General features: G+C 47.0%; 5 protein-coding genes across 5 annotated transcripts; 2 read left to right on the top strand and 3 right to left on the bottom strand.

The window, feature by feature from the left end:
- Positions 1-2,041: 2,041 nt before the first annotated feature.
- ONS95_010761 (uncharacterized protein) lies at positions 2,042-3,675 on the top strand (the record flags this gene model as incomplete). Its single annotated transcript, XM_058504383.1, has 2 exons — positions 2,042-3,502; positions 3,607-3,675. The coding sequence occupies 2 exons, from the start codon at positions 2,042-2,044 to the stop codon at positions 3,673-3,675; spliced, it is 1,530 nt and encodes a 509-aa protein (XP_058349127.1).
- A 4,895-nt stretch (positions 3,676-8,570) lies between these two features.
- On the bottom strand, positions 8,571-10,051 carry ONS95_010760 (uncharacterized protein; the record flags this gene model as incomplete). The annotated part of the gene is made up of 4 exons (XM_058504382.1): positions 8,571-9,115; positions 9,161-9,394; positions 9,447-9,887; positions 9,937-10,051. 4 exons carry the CDS (start codon positions 10,049-10,051, stop codon positions 8,571-8,573), a joined length of 1,335 nt encoding a protein of 444 aa, XP_058349126.1.
- A 2,027-nt stretch (positions 10,052-12,078) lies between these two features.
- ONS95_010759 (uncharacterized protein) lies at positions 12,079-13,132 on the bottom strand (the record flags this gene model as incomplete). Its single annotated transcript, XM_058504381.1, has 4 exons — positions 12,079-12,339; positions 12,394-12,516; positions 12,568-12,806; positions 12,862-13,132. 4 exons carry the CDS (start codon positions 13,130-13,132, stop codon positions 12,079-12,081), a joined length of 894 nt encoding a protein of 297 aa, XP_058349125.1.
- Positions 13,133-14,866: 1,734 nt separating this feature from the next.
- ONS95_010758 (uncharacterized protein) lies at positions 14,867-15,505 on the bottom strand (the record flags this gene model as incomplete). Its single annotated transcript, XM_058504380.1, has 4 exons — positions 14,867-14,948; positions 14,999-15,079; positions 15,134-15,356; positions 15,427-15,505. The coding sequence occupies 4 exons, from the start codon at positions 15,503-15,505 to the stop codon at positions 14,867-14,869; spliced, it is 465 nt and encodes a 154-aa protein (XP_058349124.1).
- A 1,050-nt stretch (positions 15,506-16,555) lies between these two features.
- ONS95_010757 (uncharacterized protein) lies at positions 16,556-16,964 on the top strand (the record flags this gene model as incomplete). The annotated part of the gene is made up of 2 exons (XM_058504379.1): positions 16,556-16,866; positions 16,916-16,964. The coding sequence occupies 2 exons, from the start codon at positions 16,556-16,558 to the stop codon at positions 16,962-16,964; spliced, it is 360 nt and encodes a 119-aa protein (XP_058349123.1).
- Between the last annotated feature and the right edge of the window lie 53 nt (positions 16,965-17,017).

The raw sequence follows: 17,017 nt of genomic DNA, 5'->3' as shown, positions 1-17,017 counted from the left end.
TACCTATTATACCGTCAAATTTACGGCGAAGCCGTGCAGGGCGTAGCCCTTTGTATTATATATAATATAATATTCAGACTTAGGGTCACACTTAGGGTTACACTTAGGGTCATACTTAGGGTCAGACTTAGGGTCACACTTAGGGTCACACTTAGGGTCATACTTAGGGTAATACTTAGGGTTAATTTCACTTATTATACCGTCAAATTTACGGCGAAGCCGTTATATATATAAGATACCGTTAAATTTACGGCGAAGCCGTGCAGGGCGTAGCCCTTTGTATTATATATAATATAATATTCAGACTTAGGGTCAGACTTAGGGTCACACTTAGGGTCAGACTTAGGGTCACACTTAGGGTCACACTTAGGGTCATACTTAGGGTTAATTTCACTTATTATACCGTCAAATTTACGGCGAAGCCGTGCAAGGCGTAGCCTTGTTTATTATATATTATATATTATATATAATGCTTAGGGTCAGGCTTAGGGTCATACTTAGGGTCATACTTAGGGTCGATTTTACCTATTATACCGTCAAATTTACGGCGAAGCCGTTATATATATAAGATACCGTCAAATTTACGGCGAAGCCGTGCAGGGCGTAGCCCTTTGTATTATATATAATATAATATTCAGACTTAGGGTCACACTTAGGGTTACACTTAGGGTCATACTTAGGGTCATACTTAGGGTCAGACTTAGGGTCATACTTAGGGTCGATTATACCTATTATACCGTCAAATTTACGGCGAAGCCGTGCAGGGCGTAGCCCTTTGTATTATATATAATATAATATTCAGACTTAGGGTCAGACTTAGGGTCAGACTTAGGGTCACACTTAGGGTCACACTTAGGGTCACACTTAGGGTCAGACTTAGGGTTAAGGATAAGGTTAATTAGATACATAGTATCTAATAGATACTATGTAATTTACTAGCGCAGCGGATATTACAGTAGTAATATTAACCTTACTTAGGGTGAAGGATAAGGTGAAGGATAGGGTGAAGGATAGGGTGAAGGATAGGGTGAAGGATAGGGTGAAGGATAGGGTAGAGGATAGGGCTAGATATAAGGCTGAAAATCAAAGGATAATCGAAGAATCAAAGGTAAAAGAATAAAGATAAAGGTAAAGGTAAGAGATAAGGTGAAGGATAGGGTAGAGGATAGGGCTATACTTAAGGTGAATAAAATTTATTAGAGCCGAAGCTTTGAAATCAAAACTTGAACCTTATAACCGATGCTTTGAAATCAATAGATTAAACCTTATAACTAATACTTTGAAATCAATAGATTAAACCTTATAACTAATACTTTGAAATCAATAGATTAAACCTTATAACCGATGCTTTAAAATCAATAGATTAAACCTTATAACTAATACTTTGAAATCAATAGATTAAACCTTATAACTGATACTTTGAAATTAATATTTTAAGGGTTAGGGTCGGACTTCGGGTCGAGCTTAGGGCCGAGCTTAGGGTCGAGCTTAGGGTCAGACTTAGGGTTATATAGAAGGCTATTCCCTTTCGATTATTCACTCTTCATCACTCTCTTAACTATCATCACTCTCTTAACTATCATCACTCTCTCGACGATTATCACTCTCTCGACTATTATTACTCTCTTACCTTATCTTTCTAAACTATTACTCTCTTACCTTATTACTTTCTCACCTTATCCTTCTGAATTATCACTCTCTCAACTACTTTACTATTATCGACCCTATACTTACCTTATCCCTGCCCTAAGCCTTACCCTAGGCCTCTCCTATCTACCTTACCAGCGCCTACCTTACTAGCGCCTACCTCACCGTCGCCCTCTCCGATTTTTTACCGTTTATTCTTCACTTACCCCCCTATTTCAGCACCTAAGGATTAATTTCCACCGTCTAAAAATCGATTCTACCGGCTAGTTTTCGAGATATCATCACTTTTATAAGTTATCTCGCAATTCTACTGATAAATCACTAAGTTTTCATATTTCCCCTGATTTTTACCCCGCACTTTACCCCGCAATTACCCCTCTACCCCTCTTTTACTATGCTGTTCGAATGCCCCGCGTGTAAAAATGAATATATCGATATTCTCGATCATATTCGTAAAAAACACCCTACTGATTCCTTTACAGAGCTTCAATTACAGCCTATAGGCCTTGTTCCCTGCCCTACCTGTGCTACAGCGTGTAAAGGAGCCCACGGGATTAAGACTCATAGCGCTAAAATCCACGGAATCACCGGTAGCTCTAGGGTATCAACGCAGCACCGAATCCATACTACCCCCTCTGCCTCAGCACCCTTAGACGCTGAAATCGACGATTCTATAGGCACCCCCTACCCTGTAATCGATTTCCCTCAGCTACTAGCACCCTTTCGAGCCGCTACCCCTAAGGCCAGAGCCTCTCTAGGCCTTTCAGGCTCTGAATACCCTACAGCTCCAGGGGCTACAGGCCTGTATAAGTCGCCTCCAGCACCTACAAGCCGAAATCTCAGTACCCCTCCACCCCTACCAAGCCCCCCATTCGATATCTACCCAGGCTTTACAGGCTCTCCGTCCCCTGTAACTTCAGCACCAAATAGCCCTAAATCGCCTACCTACGCCCAAGTTACCGCCACCCCTCTAGGCTCTAAGCCTTCAGCACCTACAGGCTCCAAGCACCCTACGGCTTCAGGCTCTAAGACCCCTGTACCTTCAGTACCTACAGGCTCTAAGCACCCTACGGCTCCAGGCTCCAAGTACCCCGCACCTTCAGCACCTGCAGGCTCCAAGACCCCTGCACCTTCAGCACCTACAGGCTCTAAGCACCCTACGGCTCCAGGCTCCAAGTACCCCGCACCTTCAGCACCTGCAGGCTCCAAGCACCCTACGGCTCCAGGCTCCAAGTACCCCGCACCTTCAACACCTACAGGCTCTAAGCACCCTACGCCTTCAGGCTCCAAGTACCCCGCACCTTCAGCACCTACAGGCTCTAAGACCCCTGTACCGTCAGTACCTACAGGCTCCAAGTACCCTACGGCTCTAGGCCCCGACCTCCCTACAGGCACCCGAAGGATTCAGACCCCACGGGGTATTTGGTACTCGATTCCAGGGGAAGTAGACGCTATACTCCCAGCGTACGACGGCCCTACAGGCCCTGAACCAGACTCCCTCCCAGGCTCTCGACCCCCCACGCCTACAGGCTCTACGTCACCTACATACGCCCAAATCGTCGCTACAGGCTATATACCCCCGAAGCCGTCCACTAAACGCCCTGCAAGAACACCCTCCCCAGGGGCTCAACGCCCTACGACACGCCAAAAGATAGGCCCTACGCAGCCTATAGAGCCTATAATCAAAGACAGCTCGTCCGACGAAGATCTTTATAGTGCCTCTACAGCGCCATCGTCCCCTACCCCTAGCTTTGAAGACGCTATCTCAACGCCTATACCAACTACACCTACCGATAAGACGCCTACCACACCTAGCCTACCCTCTGATAGCCCCTACTTCCCTCGACTATCACGAGTAGGCTCCCCTATAAGCAACCGAAGCTACTCACCCCTAGAACCACCCCCTAAAGCTCCCCAAGCTTCAGCACCCTCTCACGCTAAAGAGCCTATAATAATAAGCTCTTCTCCCCCAACAACCCCTACAACACACCTACCCTCCAAAACTACCACAACTCACCTACCCTCTAAAAACACCACAACTCACCTACCCTGCGAAACCTCCACACCTAGCCTACCCTGTAACCCAACACTCCAGGGCCGTACTATAGGGCCTACAGCGTCTAAACGCCCTATATCAACACAAGGCACAGCATCTTCAGCGCCTAAACGCCCTAGAACGTCAACACTAAAACGCCCTACCGACCCCCTCACATCTGAGCTACCCTTTGGATTACAACAATCGATCCACTGCCCCCAGCCTCAGGCTACCTCAGCACCTACACCCCTACACCCACAGGCTTCCTCAGCGCCTACACCCCTAGACGAGAGCGCTAAAGACCACTTGAACGCTATAAGCTCAGCGCTAAGAAACCCTTATATGCAATCCCTCATGAGATATAGCACTATTAAGGTCCCTGAAACACGTCTCCACGCCAGGCAAGCAGCGCTATTTACAGAGGCCGCTAATCGAGCGGCTTTAGCGTTCTTACGGCAGCCTAGAGAGAAGCAATTACTGGACTTTTTACTGCTTCCCAGGGTTCTCGGCCTAGGATTACAGAAGGAAGAGCTCGCTAAAACGCTGAAAGCCTACCCTACGACTATACCGGATATCCCTGAAACTCAGGGACCTCCCCCTGAACCCCCTACCCCCTCAAACGACTCCCCCGCCAAAAGAGCGACTAAGCTTCTGGAAAAAGGCTATATAGGGCGTGCCTCTAGAGCCCTAATCGACCCTACGCCTCTAGCTCCTAGCACTCCAGAGACGCTAAATACGCTATACTCGAAGCACCCTATAGGGCATAATAACCCCTTCAGTAACGCTAACCCCTCCCCGGGGCAAAATATCACCCCTGAAACGATACGACAGGCTATTCGATCGATTAATAGAGAGAAAGCCCCTGGCCTCAGCGGCTGGACCCGCCCGCTACTTGATATAGCGCTAAATTCGGAAAACTCCCCTGTAACTATAGCGCTTACACACCTAGCGAATATGATTCGACAGGGTACAGCTCCAGGGGTCGACCTCCTATGTGCTTCCCGACTTATAGGCCTTCAGAAGCCTGACGGAGGTGTGCGACCGATCGCTATAGGGGACCTTATTTATAAGGTAGCCCTAAAAGCGATCCTTATCAGCTCCTTCAAGCCGTCTATGCTTCTACCCTGCCAATTAGGCGTTAGCACCCCAGGTGGTGTAGAGCCTATAATCTTCCTCCTTGACGACGCTATTACCGGCCCAAATACCCTAAAAACTCAGCAAATCGCCTCCTTAGACCTTATCAACGCTTATAACCGAATCGGACGAACCTCAATAGCAGCTGCAGTCGCTAAATACGCCCCTACTCTCTATCGGACCGCTAAATGGGCCTATAACCAGCCTTCAGTGCTAGTAACAAACGAAGGCCACACGCTAGCAAGCGCTGAAGGAGTACGCCAAGGAGACCCTATTGCCCCCCTCTTATTCTCTCTAGCGATCCGCCCCCTGCTAGAGCACCTCCAAAAGACCCTACCGAAGGCTACAATTATAGCTTATTTGGACGATATCTATATCCTTAGCCCTGAAACTACAGCACTACTCCCTGTAGTTATAGAAGCCTTCAGGGACTCTCCAGTAGCTCTTAACCGCCAAAAGAGCACCGAAAGCCCTATTTCCCAGTTACAAACCACTGGACTTAAGGCCTTAGGGACCTTTATAGGCCCTGTAGCACACCGCCGAACGTTCCTCCAGGGGAAAATCGACACTCTCGCTACAGCGCTATATACCCTACGAGACCTCCCTAAACAACACGCTACCCTACTCCTACGGGGTAGTATACACCTACTCCTACGACACTTACAGCGCCAATTGTACTCGGAAGACCTACTAGACCTCTGGAGGTTAGCAGACCTACGAATCAAGTACGCTGTACAAGCCCTAATCGCTAGGGAGCCAGGGGAGAAGACTACCCTAATTCGCCAGGCTTTACTCTCTCTTCCAGTGAGAGAGGGAGGCTTAGGGCTCCCTATACACGCCTTATTAGCCCCAGGGCTCTATAGGGCAGCTAAGGAAGCCTCTCGATCGATTCTAGTGGCTATATGCCCTAATCTCTACCCGGAACCCCCTGGACGCCCTGTACCGACAGCCCAAGAGGTCTTCTCTAGTGTTAACCAAGACCTAGAAGAGAAGATTCTACCTACCCTATCAAAACAAGCGCTAAAATCGAAGCTTGAGAACGCTAGCTACCTCGGACGATACTGGCTTAGAACCCTGCCCACGCAAAAACACCACCTTTTAGCGGATTCTACAGTTACCGAAGCACTACGGACTAGGCTCTTACTCCCTGTAAAGCCCCCTATTTCGCCCTGTACCGCCTGTGGAGCCTACCCTCAAATAGGCCACGAAGACACCTGTAGAGGTGCTGAACGACGCTGGATTATACGCCATAACCAGGTTACCCGTGCATTTATTACTACCCTTTCTAGCCGGGAAGACCTTAAAGTGGAATCGGAGCCTACGCCAGCTAGAACGCCTATAGCCCTAGAAAACAGCTAACGACCGGATTTTTCAGTGCTTATAGGTACTTCTAGGCACTATTACGACGTTCAAATAGTAGCAATCAACAAGGATTCAGCACGCGAAGAAGCCTATGCTACGCTATCAGAGGCAGCAAACGCTAAACGGCTTAAATACAGCGACTTAGGCCCTGTATTTCACCCCCTGATCTTCTCGGCAGGAGGCCTAATGGAAGCCGAAACAGCGAAGACCTATAAGGCCCTACAGGGCCTATTAGGGCACTCTAGGGCTAAGTGGTTAGATGGGTATATCGCTAGCACCCTAACTCAGGCTCGAGGAATCGCTGCAACCTCGATCCTAGCACGTAGGTAGCTTATAACACACGCTATACCTACCCTACAGCACACACTACACCTACCCTATAACACACACTACACCTACCCTACGGCACACACGACACCTACCCTACGGCACACACTTCACCTACCCTAAGTAACTCACACTTCACCTACCCTGTGATACACACTCTATCTACCCTATAGTACACACTCTACCTACCCTGCGACTCACACTACACCTACCCTTTGGTACACACTCTACCTACCCTGTGGTACATACTCTGCCTACCCTATGGTACACACTCTACCTACCCTGCGACTCACACTACACCTACCCTTTGGTACACACTCTACCTACCCTATGGTACGCACTCTACCTACCCTGCGACTCACACTACACCTACCCTGTGGTACACACTCTACCCACCCTGTGGTATATACTCTGCCTACCCTATGGTACACACTCTACCTACCCTGCGACTCACACTACACCTACCCTTTGGTACACACTCTACCTACCCTGTGGTACATACTCTGCCTACCCTATGGTACACACTACGCCTACCCTGCGACTCACACTACACCTACCCTTTGGTACACACTTTACCTACCCTTTGGCACACACTCTACCTACCCTTTGGTACACACTACGCCTACCCTCTGATACACACTTTACTTACCCTTTGGTACACACTCCACTTACCCTGTATTATCTCCTTCTGTCTTAGTACTCTACCTTCTGTACCCCTGACACCTTCAGGCTCTTACCCTCTGTATTATTAGTATAGTCCTTCTGTATTTCAAGACTATTAGAGAGAGATAAAAACACTCGTCGCAAGCTAGCGTAGTTAGAAACAAATATAACCCAAACCTCAAACCCTAAGTTAGAAACAAATATAACCCAAACCTCAAACCCTAGCCCTACAAATACGCCTAGGCCTACTTTATCTTAATAATATCAGAATTAGAGATATTTATTCGAATAGAAAGTATACTTCAAATTATTAGAAGTACTAAGATTTCACTAATAGTCTCGAAGTAACAGTAGTAGAGATAGAAAAGCCTAGTCAGCCGAAGAGTTCGAGTTGAATTCCTATTATTAATAATCGTAGCTTAAGTGGAACCCAATTTACCTAAATCTTCAATCCCCTATAAGCCAGAATTGCCTTCTCAGCCGTATGCTTTTTCTTTCGTGCAAGCGGCTGAAAAATGTTCTTACTCTGCCTGATACCCTCGAGGCTCTCCAGTTCTTCAACATAGGTGCTCACGTCAAGTGCTTTATACGCGTTTATCGGATCACCATCATCGAGGCTCTCTTAACACGACCAAGCAAGTCTCGTCTGTTCCCTATCGAAGTTTTGGCCCCTGAAATCATTTCTTTCTACAAGAAATACAGAGATGCTATTCTATTGCCCGACTCATAGGATTACATACAAGTATCCGAGATATCCGACTTAACAGGAGATACGATATTCAACAGCCTCGCTCTATTCAACCTCGCTGCAATGTCTCGGATTTGGGACGCCAAGTTCTTCAATCTAGCCTTGGATGAACGGTCCATGCAAGATCTTCTTTCTCTTCTCACCGAGGCGATCTCGAGTATCAAATAGTGCGCTTCCGGAAGCTGGAACCCTGCAGAACGATATACAGCTGTCCACACATTAATGTCCATAACAAAATCATCGGGTCAAAGAATTTCCTCTATAAATTTTCAGGAGCTTCGCTTCGATCGTTCCTCAAGTTTAGGTCACTTAGATCCTGGAATTTGCAGACTAGTCGAAATATTTTGTCCTCTTAGCGAACAGTTCAAGAGCTCTGGACTACTTTAGCCTTCCTCTGAACTTGTACCTGAACAGGTTGCCACCGACTGGGGTATTTTCAACTGAGTATCTCCAATAAAAACAAATGCCCCATTTCGTGCAAGGAACTATGGTACGAGGACGGGGAGTTGTCAGCATGACAATTGAAACGCGGTATCCTGCACAGGATGTTGAGATGGCGGCACAGAAGCTAAAGAAAGTAACGTATAACCTTGCGCTGTTCTATGGCACATCACTAAGTATATCTATTGATAAAATTCTATTTGAGTCTATAGTTCAAGGTAGATTCACGAATATCTTTTCAAGCATCGGATAATTCGGACTTCCCAGCCCAGTCACCGGATCCCACCCTGGCTGAGCTTGAAAGCCGTTGGTCCCACACCCCGGATTGCTACCTTCCGTGATGTCATTGAATGCCTCAGGAAAGGCGTAAAGAATTGGATTCAAGAATCCAACGGGTTTCTTTCCCACAGCGATTCGAGCTTCATTAAGCAAAGTGATGATGCTTGCGAAGATAGGCGTCGACGAGCTTGTTCCACCCGCGACTGTGACCCCACCCCCGAGAACGACCGATACATTCAGTCCGATTGCTGAAACATCTGGAAATGCACGACCACTTCTGTTGAAGATGTGTTCTCCGTACGGTGGGGGATATGTGGTAAGGTAGTTGGAGACTGCCTCAGCTTGGTAGGATGGCTGTGAAAAAACATTTGAGAATCCACCACCGGAGTAATAGTCTCGCTTAGGATTGGGTGCGAAAGGTAGTGCGACTGCCACCTCGCCGTTCTTGATATCATGGTCTTTGAGAAACGTTGCGCCCACTTGTTCGTTAGCTTGCTGCGAAACGGGTTGTAGAAAAGAATTACCTGTAGTCACCCAAGGACAATTCGAGGGGAAGGAAGGAGAAAATCCAGTTCCATTGATATCAATGTTCGATCCTTCACCTGGTGGCTTCAAGCAACTGTTGTCCTTCCCCATCCCAAAGCGATTAGCAACACCAGAATCACCACTCGCAAAGAGCACGCTTATGCCTTGCAAACCAAGTTTCAACCATTCATGACATTGCCGAGTCTGGTATGAAGCTGGAAGGGCCGCTTCGACTGGTCAGGACTTTAGTATTCAGCTCTCCGAGATTTCAAACATCATACGTACTTTGAAGGTACGAGAAAGAAAGAACATTACTTCGAGGGGCCCCACCACACTGGAGGGGCCCATCGTAGCCTTTCCCCTTTGGATCTGGATACACCGCATCGTTGTTGGGGTCATCGCCACCGAGATACGTGCAATACGAACCATCTAATGCATCCAGAAATGTATTGAATGTACCATCGGAAGCCGTATTGACATCACCAACTTGATAAAGACGCACACCCTGCGGGTAGATCATGGAATACGCAACCTGGACATCAAGTGTGGCTTCACTGCCGAACGTGAAAGAATCGTCCCAGCGTTCACCACCATCAATAGAAACGAACTCCGGAAAGACTGATTTGGGGATTGGTTGCGTGGTGTAGTTCTCAAAGAATTGTTCCAAATCTGGAGGGTAGAGGTAGCTGCCAAATGCAGGGATTCCGATTTCATTCCCAGGTGCACCTGTTGCAGAGTCAGCGACTTCTGAATATGAGGCGAAGGTGACACGTACTTGTGTTGCCCGCAGTGAACTGGTACAATGTTCGTAAACACTCAATAGTAATGAGTTCATAACAATTCTCAAGACCTGTAAGACCGACGATAGAAGGTCTGATGCCCAAATTCATGTTCTCAATTGGCCGCATCCCTTCCAATTGGATTGTTGGCATCTGTTTCTTGAGATGAGTCTTCCAGTTCAAAGTGTGCTTATAATGCGGTGACTTACTGCAAAATCAACATGCCTTTGCACGTGTTTTGGTAGGTAGTATTCGTCACATGCGATGCGGTAACCCTTTAATGTCTCATCCCTGAAGTAATGATATTTTGTGTTGAACAATAACTCCACTTCATTTACAGTGGCATTGAACGAAATCCAATTTCGACCTTTGCCTCAGTCAGAACTCAGCAATAAAGTTGGAAATGTGATTCAAAAAGGCTTGCGCGAGAGATGATAACCGGTGAGACATCAGAGCTCCTGAAATCTTAGTGGGACAACACTGGGGCAGATATATTTCCATACCTATCGAGAAATTTTGTCTTTCAGCATTAATACCGGATTCAACAAGCCATTCCACGACCGCATCAACACTTTCTTTTGACGGCTGAAAAGTGTTCGCAACTTCCTCAGCAGTCCAGTGCTTGCCTAAATTTCATTCAATCAGTATTAGAGGTACAAAAATCAAACTCTAATTTTGAGGCACGTACCGAAGTTAGCTGATCTAGGATCTGAGATGTCGAGTAAGTATTCTTCTGCCCGGTGTAGGTTGCTTTGTGCCAAGCCGATTTTGACGAGAAGAATCTCGGAGGGATGAGCCCGTGATATTGTAGTCCAAGTTTGAGAACCTGGTTCTCGTTTCTCGTGCAGAGCAAAGTTTCTTCCAGTCTTGGGAAGGGCAGAGAGGCTGGAAAAGAAGCAGATAAAATATAAAGCTTTTACAAGAAACATATTCTCGGGTTCAACTCAACCACACAGTTGCTTTCTGCGAGACAATAGGGTATCTAGGTCGAGGGGATCGCAATGTACCAGAATCTTATCGTCAATCAGCCGAGGAAGTCTGCAATCATTCTCGACCTGAACATATCATCACGCCAGCAATCACGAGGACTGTCCAGCCCAGTACTTCCTACGCACGATAAACATCGGCTAGTCTATCTTGATTGCCTCTAAAGATCATCGTTTCTTCTCATCTGCATTATCGAGCGGTCTCCACTTGCGGGTCGGCCGATCAAATTTACGCGGCCACTCATATGTATGTCAGATAAAGCTGAGTATAGATAGCGAATACGCCTTGGCACAGAAAACAACTCACTGTCCGGATGATTACAAACGGTTGTGGTCAAGATGGCCTGCACTGGCGAGTGGAGGCCTGCATTTGCCGTAATCTTCTTCCGCTTTCATCCCACCTTTCTCTGCCTGGCTTTCTTCATGACAATATTCGTGAAACACGTATTGTTGTCTTGGAGTATGTCTTGTGGTGGCGTGGTGGCATCAATCACACCAAATGTGATAGATGAGGAAGGTAGCTGGCTTACTCTATGGGTTGATTGGATATAAACAAACCAAGCTTTTTAGCGCGACAGTTGGATGTGGAGTCTATGTAGTCCAACCCCATGATAGGCAGCTGTCGGCCGACGACCACGCTGTCCTTCAAGCACAAGTAAGCAACTCTACAATAATTCAGGTTGAGCTAGGACCATACAAGCGGTGTGGGGAAGTTTGCAGATACGAACGCTGCATTGCATGGTGACAGGATGAACTGGTCAAGTCGCGGTAGCATTCCGTCGTCACGATCACGTGCAAACATTCGTGCCACGGGTGTTTGAAGACCGAGCCAAAGATGTGGCAAGCGAGTTGAGTTACTCGCAGAGTTTAGGCCAAGCATATGTTCATCTACTGAGCTGTCGTCAAGTAAGTGGCAAATGGGCGTGAAATTAAAGGTGTCATACTTCTAAAATTGTAAAGTGCATTGATTAGATTCCTGAAAAACTCGAAAGTGAGCGCCTTCGATGTGTACTATCAATTGTGTGGAGCCGCTTCAATACAAGTGTCAAGTTGCGAGAACATCCTTTTCGTCGTACCATGAATGCAAGTACGATAGCAAATGGAATGACTTCCTTCTGCTAGTTTCCTGAACCCAATCTGACCACCCAAATTCTAATTCTCAAAGGTCGGACCTTCATGTGCAGGGTAATCTCCCTTCCAATCATCACCATACCCGAAATGATTCTTCATGATAGGTAGATACGGAGAGCTGTCACGACAATTGGTGAAAGCCTCAACATCAAGTGGTCCAGGTTTCATCGGCCGTTCAAAATTGTAGCAAGCATGGCGTTCCAGGGCCCATTCGTCAAGCTTGGAAAAGTCTTTGCATTTGCGGTTTTGTCCCGTGCTCTTTTCTCCAATATACCAAAGATTCTGAATACACAGTTAGCTTTCAATCCCCCAGACAGGTGGCTTGAGGCTTCCTACATCGTCCGCATTGCACTCAGCATCTTGTCGTAGTTGATCCAAGCAGTGAACACAGTGCTCATACACCGGCTTTTGTAACTCTTCTCCTTTATATGCACTGGTGAGTGTTTGGTAGAGAAGTTTCTGTACTTATATTAACAAGTAGTTCAAAATCAAATATGAACGTGTTCTTACCAAGCAGTGCAGTTGATGGAAAGCAATCACGATATAAACTCGCTTGGTAGGGTCCCAAGGAAATACGATTGTCTCGGTCAAGCCTTGCTTCGCGATTGTCTCTTGATCCACGGCCACGACACCCCGATCAGTCGCCATGCTATTCCAGAGCGCATCTCGTGCACTGTTGTTGTCACTTCGGTGCGAGAACGGCGTCATATCGCTGATTGTTCGTTCGAGTGTATTTGGGAGAAGACCAACTTGAGTGACATAGTCAATTCCTAAACAGAACTCCAATCATAGAAGTACACATACCGGTAGGACTCAGACAGTTCCATTCGTTGTGTGCTGCCCTCGAGAAGCTCAGGACGGCAATCAAGAGAATCGTGTTGAGAAGAGCGGAACTGAGAAGGAGGATCCTTTGCCCTTTCGAACTGAATAAATCCTCGATGCCGTTTCTGATTCGATTGACATAGCCGTTGTTCTTTGGATTCCAGGACAGCCCAGACATCTCCGAGTCGGCATCAGAGTGTTCATAGATGTCTTTCTCCGAGAGAAGATTTCGTTCGAGTTCTGAATGATCCATTGTTGTTTCAAATAAAGTCACGGCGACAATTCTCAGGCAGAGGCATGCAAATTTCAAAAGAAAACTATATGACTGTCTGGACTTGCTGTGAGTGAAATGTGAAGCTGATTATTGGGGACAATGTCGGGAAGGTGCAATGCATGCAATAAGTTACACCAGCACATCAAGACAGGCATAACTTTAGACTAGGTGAAATGGATGCCCACGAGCTGCAGGCCCTGCTACAAATTCCAGGGTTCGGCCGACTCGATAGCATACGTTGAAGTGACCTGCAGTTTAGAGCTTAGGGCTTTGCGCTTTGCTGACTCTGCATTCTCGCGTAACGATGTAAACAAGGCTAACTGCTTTTGGGCAGTGGACGTTGTCAGCGGGGCGGCCCGTTTTGCCCAGGCCATGTGCCGTACTAGCTCGCTTTCCAAGCGTTCCCCATTGATTCACCCGCCACTACTACAGCTAGTTTTCAGTGGACCGCCGCGACAGCCACGTTCTTAAAGACGACTTGGAATCAATGTTCCGAAGTCGATTTAGGAAGGTCAGACGAGGTACCGTTCAATTCTCGCTGGCCTTATCTAGTCGAGGATATACTATCCTGAATCAAACTAGCTCTTGTACTGCCGAGCGAATGCTACCCTAGAGTACATGATTGTTCAACCATCAAGGTGCCACCCATCATCTGAGATGGTAGCTCCTCAAACTGCAAGGGCTACAACAGTAGAAGACTATCGCACGTAATGGCAATGGTCCATTCAGCAATCTTAGCTGCGTGGCACTTGCAAGCTTTTAATGCCTCGTATATGCAAATAAGCTGCCGCGGTGGATCACTTCAGTGTCAGCATTTAAGCTTGTTTTTGACCAGTCATCATCAATTTTTCAAGCTCATACAATCAAGCCGCGCGTGACCACGGTCCATTACCTTATCTACTTCATACAGTTAAGGTGCTCGTGGCCACTTTACACCTGTTCATCGGGTTCATGCAATCGATGTGGAGAAGCAGGACAGCTGAAGTTTTTTGTAAGAGATAACGAGCACGCATGAGACGCAGTGAATCCTATCCCAGTCCACTCTTTTGGTGGCCGTGCAAGAAGGCGGGGAAATAGCGCAACGGTCGTGGGAGTTGGAGAACACATCAACTCAAGAAATAGTATCCAACGCGGGACCAAGGGCCGAGCCCCTCTTGCAGGCGGCACAGTCTCCATGTGAAGTGAAAACAATTCGTATGCAACGTCGATACGTGAGGGCCCTTGTGAGCTTCGTGAGATTGGGAAACGAGCAGGGTTGGGGGACTGTCTTGGAAAAGGCACAGCAAGATGCCAAGGAGAGTTGTCTTTGGTTGTAAACTTCGTCGCATGTCGCCAAGCATCCAGGCGAGCTGAAAATCGCTCCACAATTGACGTGTAAGCTACCCACTTCAAAATTGAAAGAAAGATTCCCCGACAAGATCAGCGAAGAGTTGAACTCAATCGATCGTTTCGTTTCGAAACTGTAGACATTGGAAATCATGATTCCGGTCACTTTGAAGCGGATGAGGTAGAGTAAATATGAAGTCGTTTCCATTTGTCATATTGAAAGTCCATTGATCTCTCTTCCTCGCCCAATACCTCCGATATCTCCCGCTTCAAGAAAAACAAGCAAATTCCAACAAAAATTTACCAAAGAGCAAATCTTCTTCTGATCAATGCTCAGTCACTCAGCCACATCCTCAAAATCCGCGGTCTTTGAACTGCAGGACAGTTTCAGTTCGCCCTTGCTTCAGCAAGGCCTCTCTTCTCGGCTTCTTCTGACGGAACCTCGGTCTTCAATGCACCAGGATGATTCCTAGAGTTCAAAATTAGCAATGTACTAAGTGAAGCGAGTGAAGATCTCACCAGTTGGCCCAGACTTCAGCTACACCCCTCTTTTCGGCTTCTTCTGCCGGGACCTCGGTTTTCAATGCACCAGGATGGTTCCTAGAGTTCAGAATGAGCTGATGAGATAGTATATTAAGAGAGTGAACAGCTCACCAGTTGGCCCAGACTTCAGCTACACCTCTCTTTTCGGCCTCCTCTGCCGGGACCTCGGTTTTCAATGCACCGGGATGATTCCAATTTGCCCACACTTCAGCTACACCTCTCTTCTCAGCTTCCTCTGCCGGAACTTCGGTTTTCAATGCACCGGGATGATTCCAATTGGCCCAAACTTCCGCTACTCCCTTCTTCTCGATAGCCTTGGTCTGTAAGGTAGAGGCTATTGAAAATACATCAGTGGAAACTCGGTTCAATAGGTGTCTCTGAAAGTAGTCAGGGCGGTGCCCTACCTGAAGCAGCGATGGGAGCAGACATAACACCCCCAATTGCCTGGGCAGCGAGCAGAAAGAAGACGTTTTGAACCTTCATAATGAATGTGCGAATATTGTTCTTGTTGATTGGTGAAGAGGATAGTGTGAGTTGGAAGCAAGGAAGTAAGTTCAGATTGACTGCTTTCAAAAAAGGAAGAGTGATGGAGAGTATAAGTAAATCAGCGCTCAGCATGTGTATCTGGTACTCGGAGTTTTACGATCCTCGCTCCGCAATAGTGGGTATCCATGTCTCGAAAATGGGCATCCAACATTGACATGTTGAACAGAGACTAGCGTTGGAGCTGGCAATATGAAATCTGACTTTCCTAATTGGGAAATGCGGACAGCTTCCGCCTTGAAATGAGCCGAGAGTAGCGAGTTAAATCTTGCGCGATAGGCAGTGTAAAATCAGCAATGCCAGCTGCAAGGTGAAATGTCACAAGATCCGTTGAACTATGCTGTTGTTATTCACCTTGCCCCATACGTGGCGCTCCCTGAACATGGCCATGTATGGTACGATCCTCGTCTCAGATCTCTTCGATTGGTTGTGTCCTGTCCATGCAATCTAGATTGTGTCGGCCGAAAGATATCGCAGCGGCCGACCGTGATATCGAGTTACACTTACACAAAGTAGCGGTAAGCTCGTATGCATACAAAGTCCACGACAGTAGCAAACTCGCACAGACATATTCATGTATGTACTTCTGACCAAAGAAGGCAGGAGGTGGTTTGACATCCACTTATGTCAATTCTCATGCAATTCTCATACGATCAAGAACGGAGGAAGTTGCAGCGGACCCACTTGCAGGAATGCATTTGATCTACCGATCAGCCGTGGACTTGACATGTCTCTGCCTTACGTTGATAGCATGTGTAGAATAGATTGCTCCTTTGCCACAGACGATAAGGCTTGCAGAAAATAGAACTGTCGCCATCGTTTATGCCGATATCTATCACCATCCTATTCGAGTCTAGTGCTTTATAATACAACCAACCCAGCCTTCATCCCAGTTCCCAAACACATTCAAGACTTGGAGATATTTTCGGTGATCCTTTCAACAACAAAGCACACATTCCCATCTGCACCATATTGAGCCATCACTCAACAATGTGGTTTCCAACCAAGCTTGCGAAGAAAGTCACATACTCCTCCGTAACTGATGATGAAGAGAAGGAACATCTTTCCTCTCGCTTCAGTGACGTGAGTACTGAGAAGGCGGAAAGTGAAGGCTATGATATGTCTTATCTGAAGACAACACGCCGTTCTCGCTTGCCGTACATCACGGCCAATACCGCAGGGATTGTCACTATTGTGTTGGTCTATGGACTTAGTATCTATGGCGCCGTGCTCGGGACCTGGGCAATGCACAGCCATAATGATCATGGAAGTCCGTACACAAAGCCAATTGCGTACTGTAGGTCATAACCCTCATCCATTTATCACAACCCTTTCTCTAATGACTCCTAGCCCCTGTGATGGACAAAATCGACATTCCTATGATCTGGAAGAAGATTGATCCTTCTCTGTTCCCAGAACCTGGAAATCCAGAGCATATCTATCGAGGACGAC

This window comes from Cadophora gregata (genome assembly GCF_030347475.1).
Source record: "Cadophora gregata isolate MNR1 chromosome Unknown scaffold_40, whole genome shotgun sequence".
NCBI classification, from domain to species: Eukaryota; Fungi; Ascomycota; class Leotiomycetes; order Helotiales; family Ploettnerulaceae; genus Cadophora; species Cadophora gregata.
This window is presented reverse-complemented; position numbering and strand designations above follow the sequence as displayed.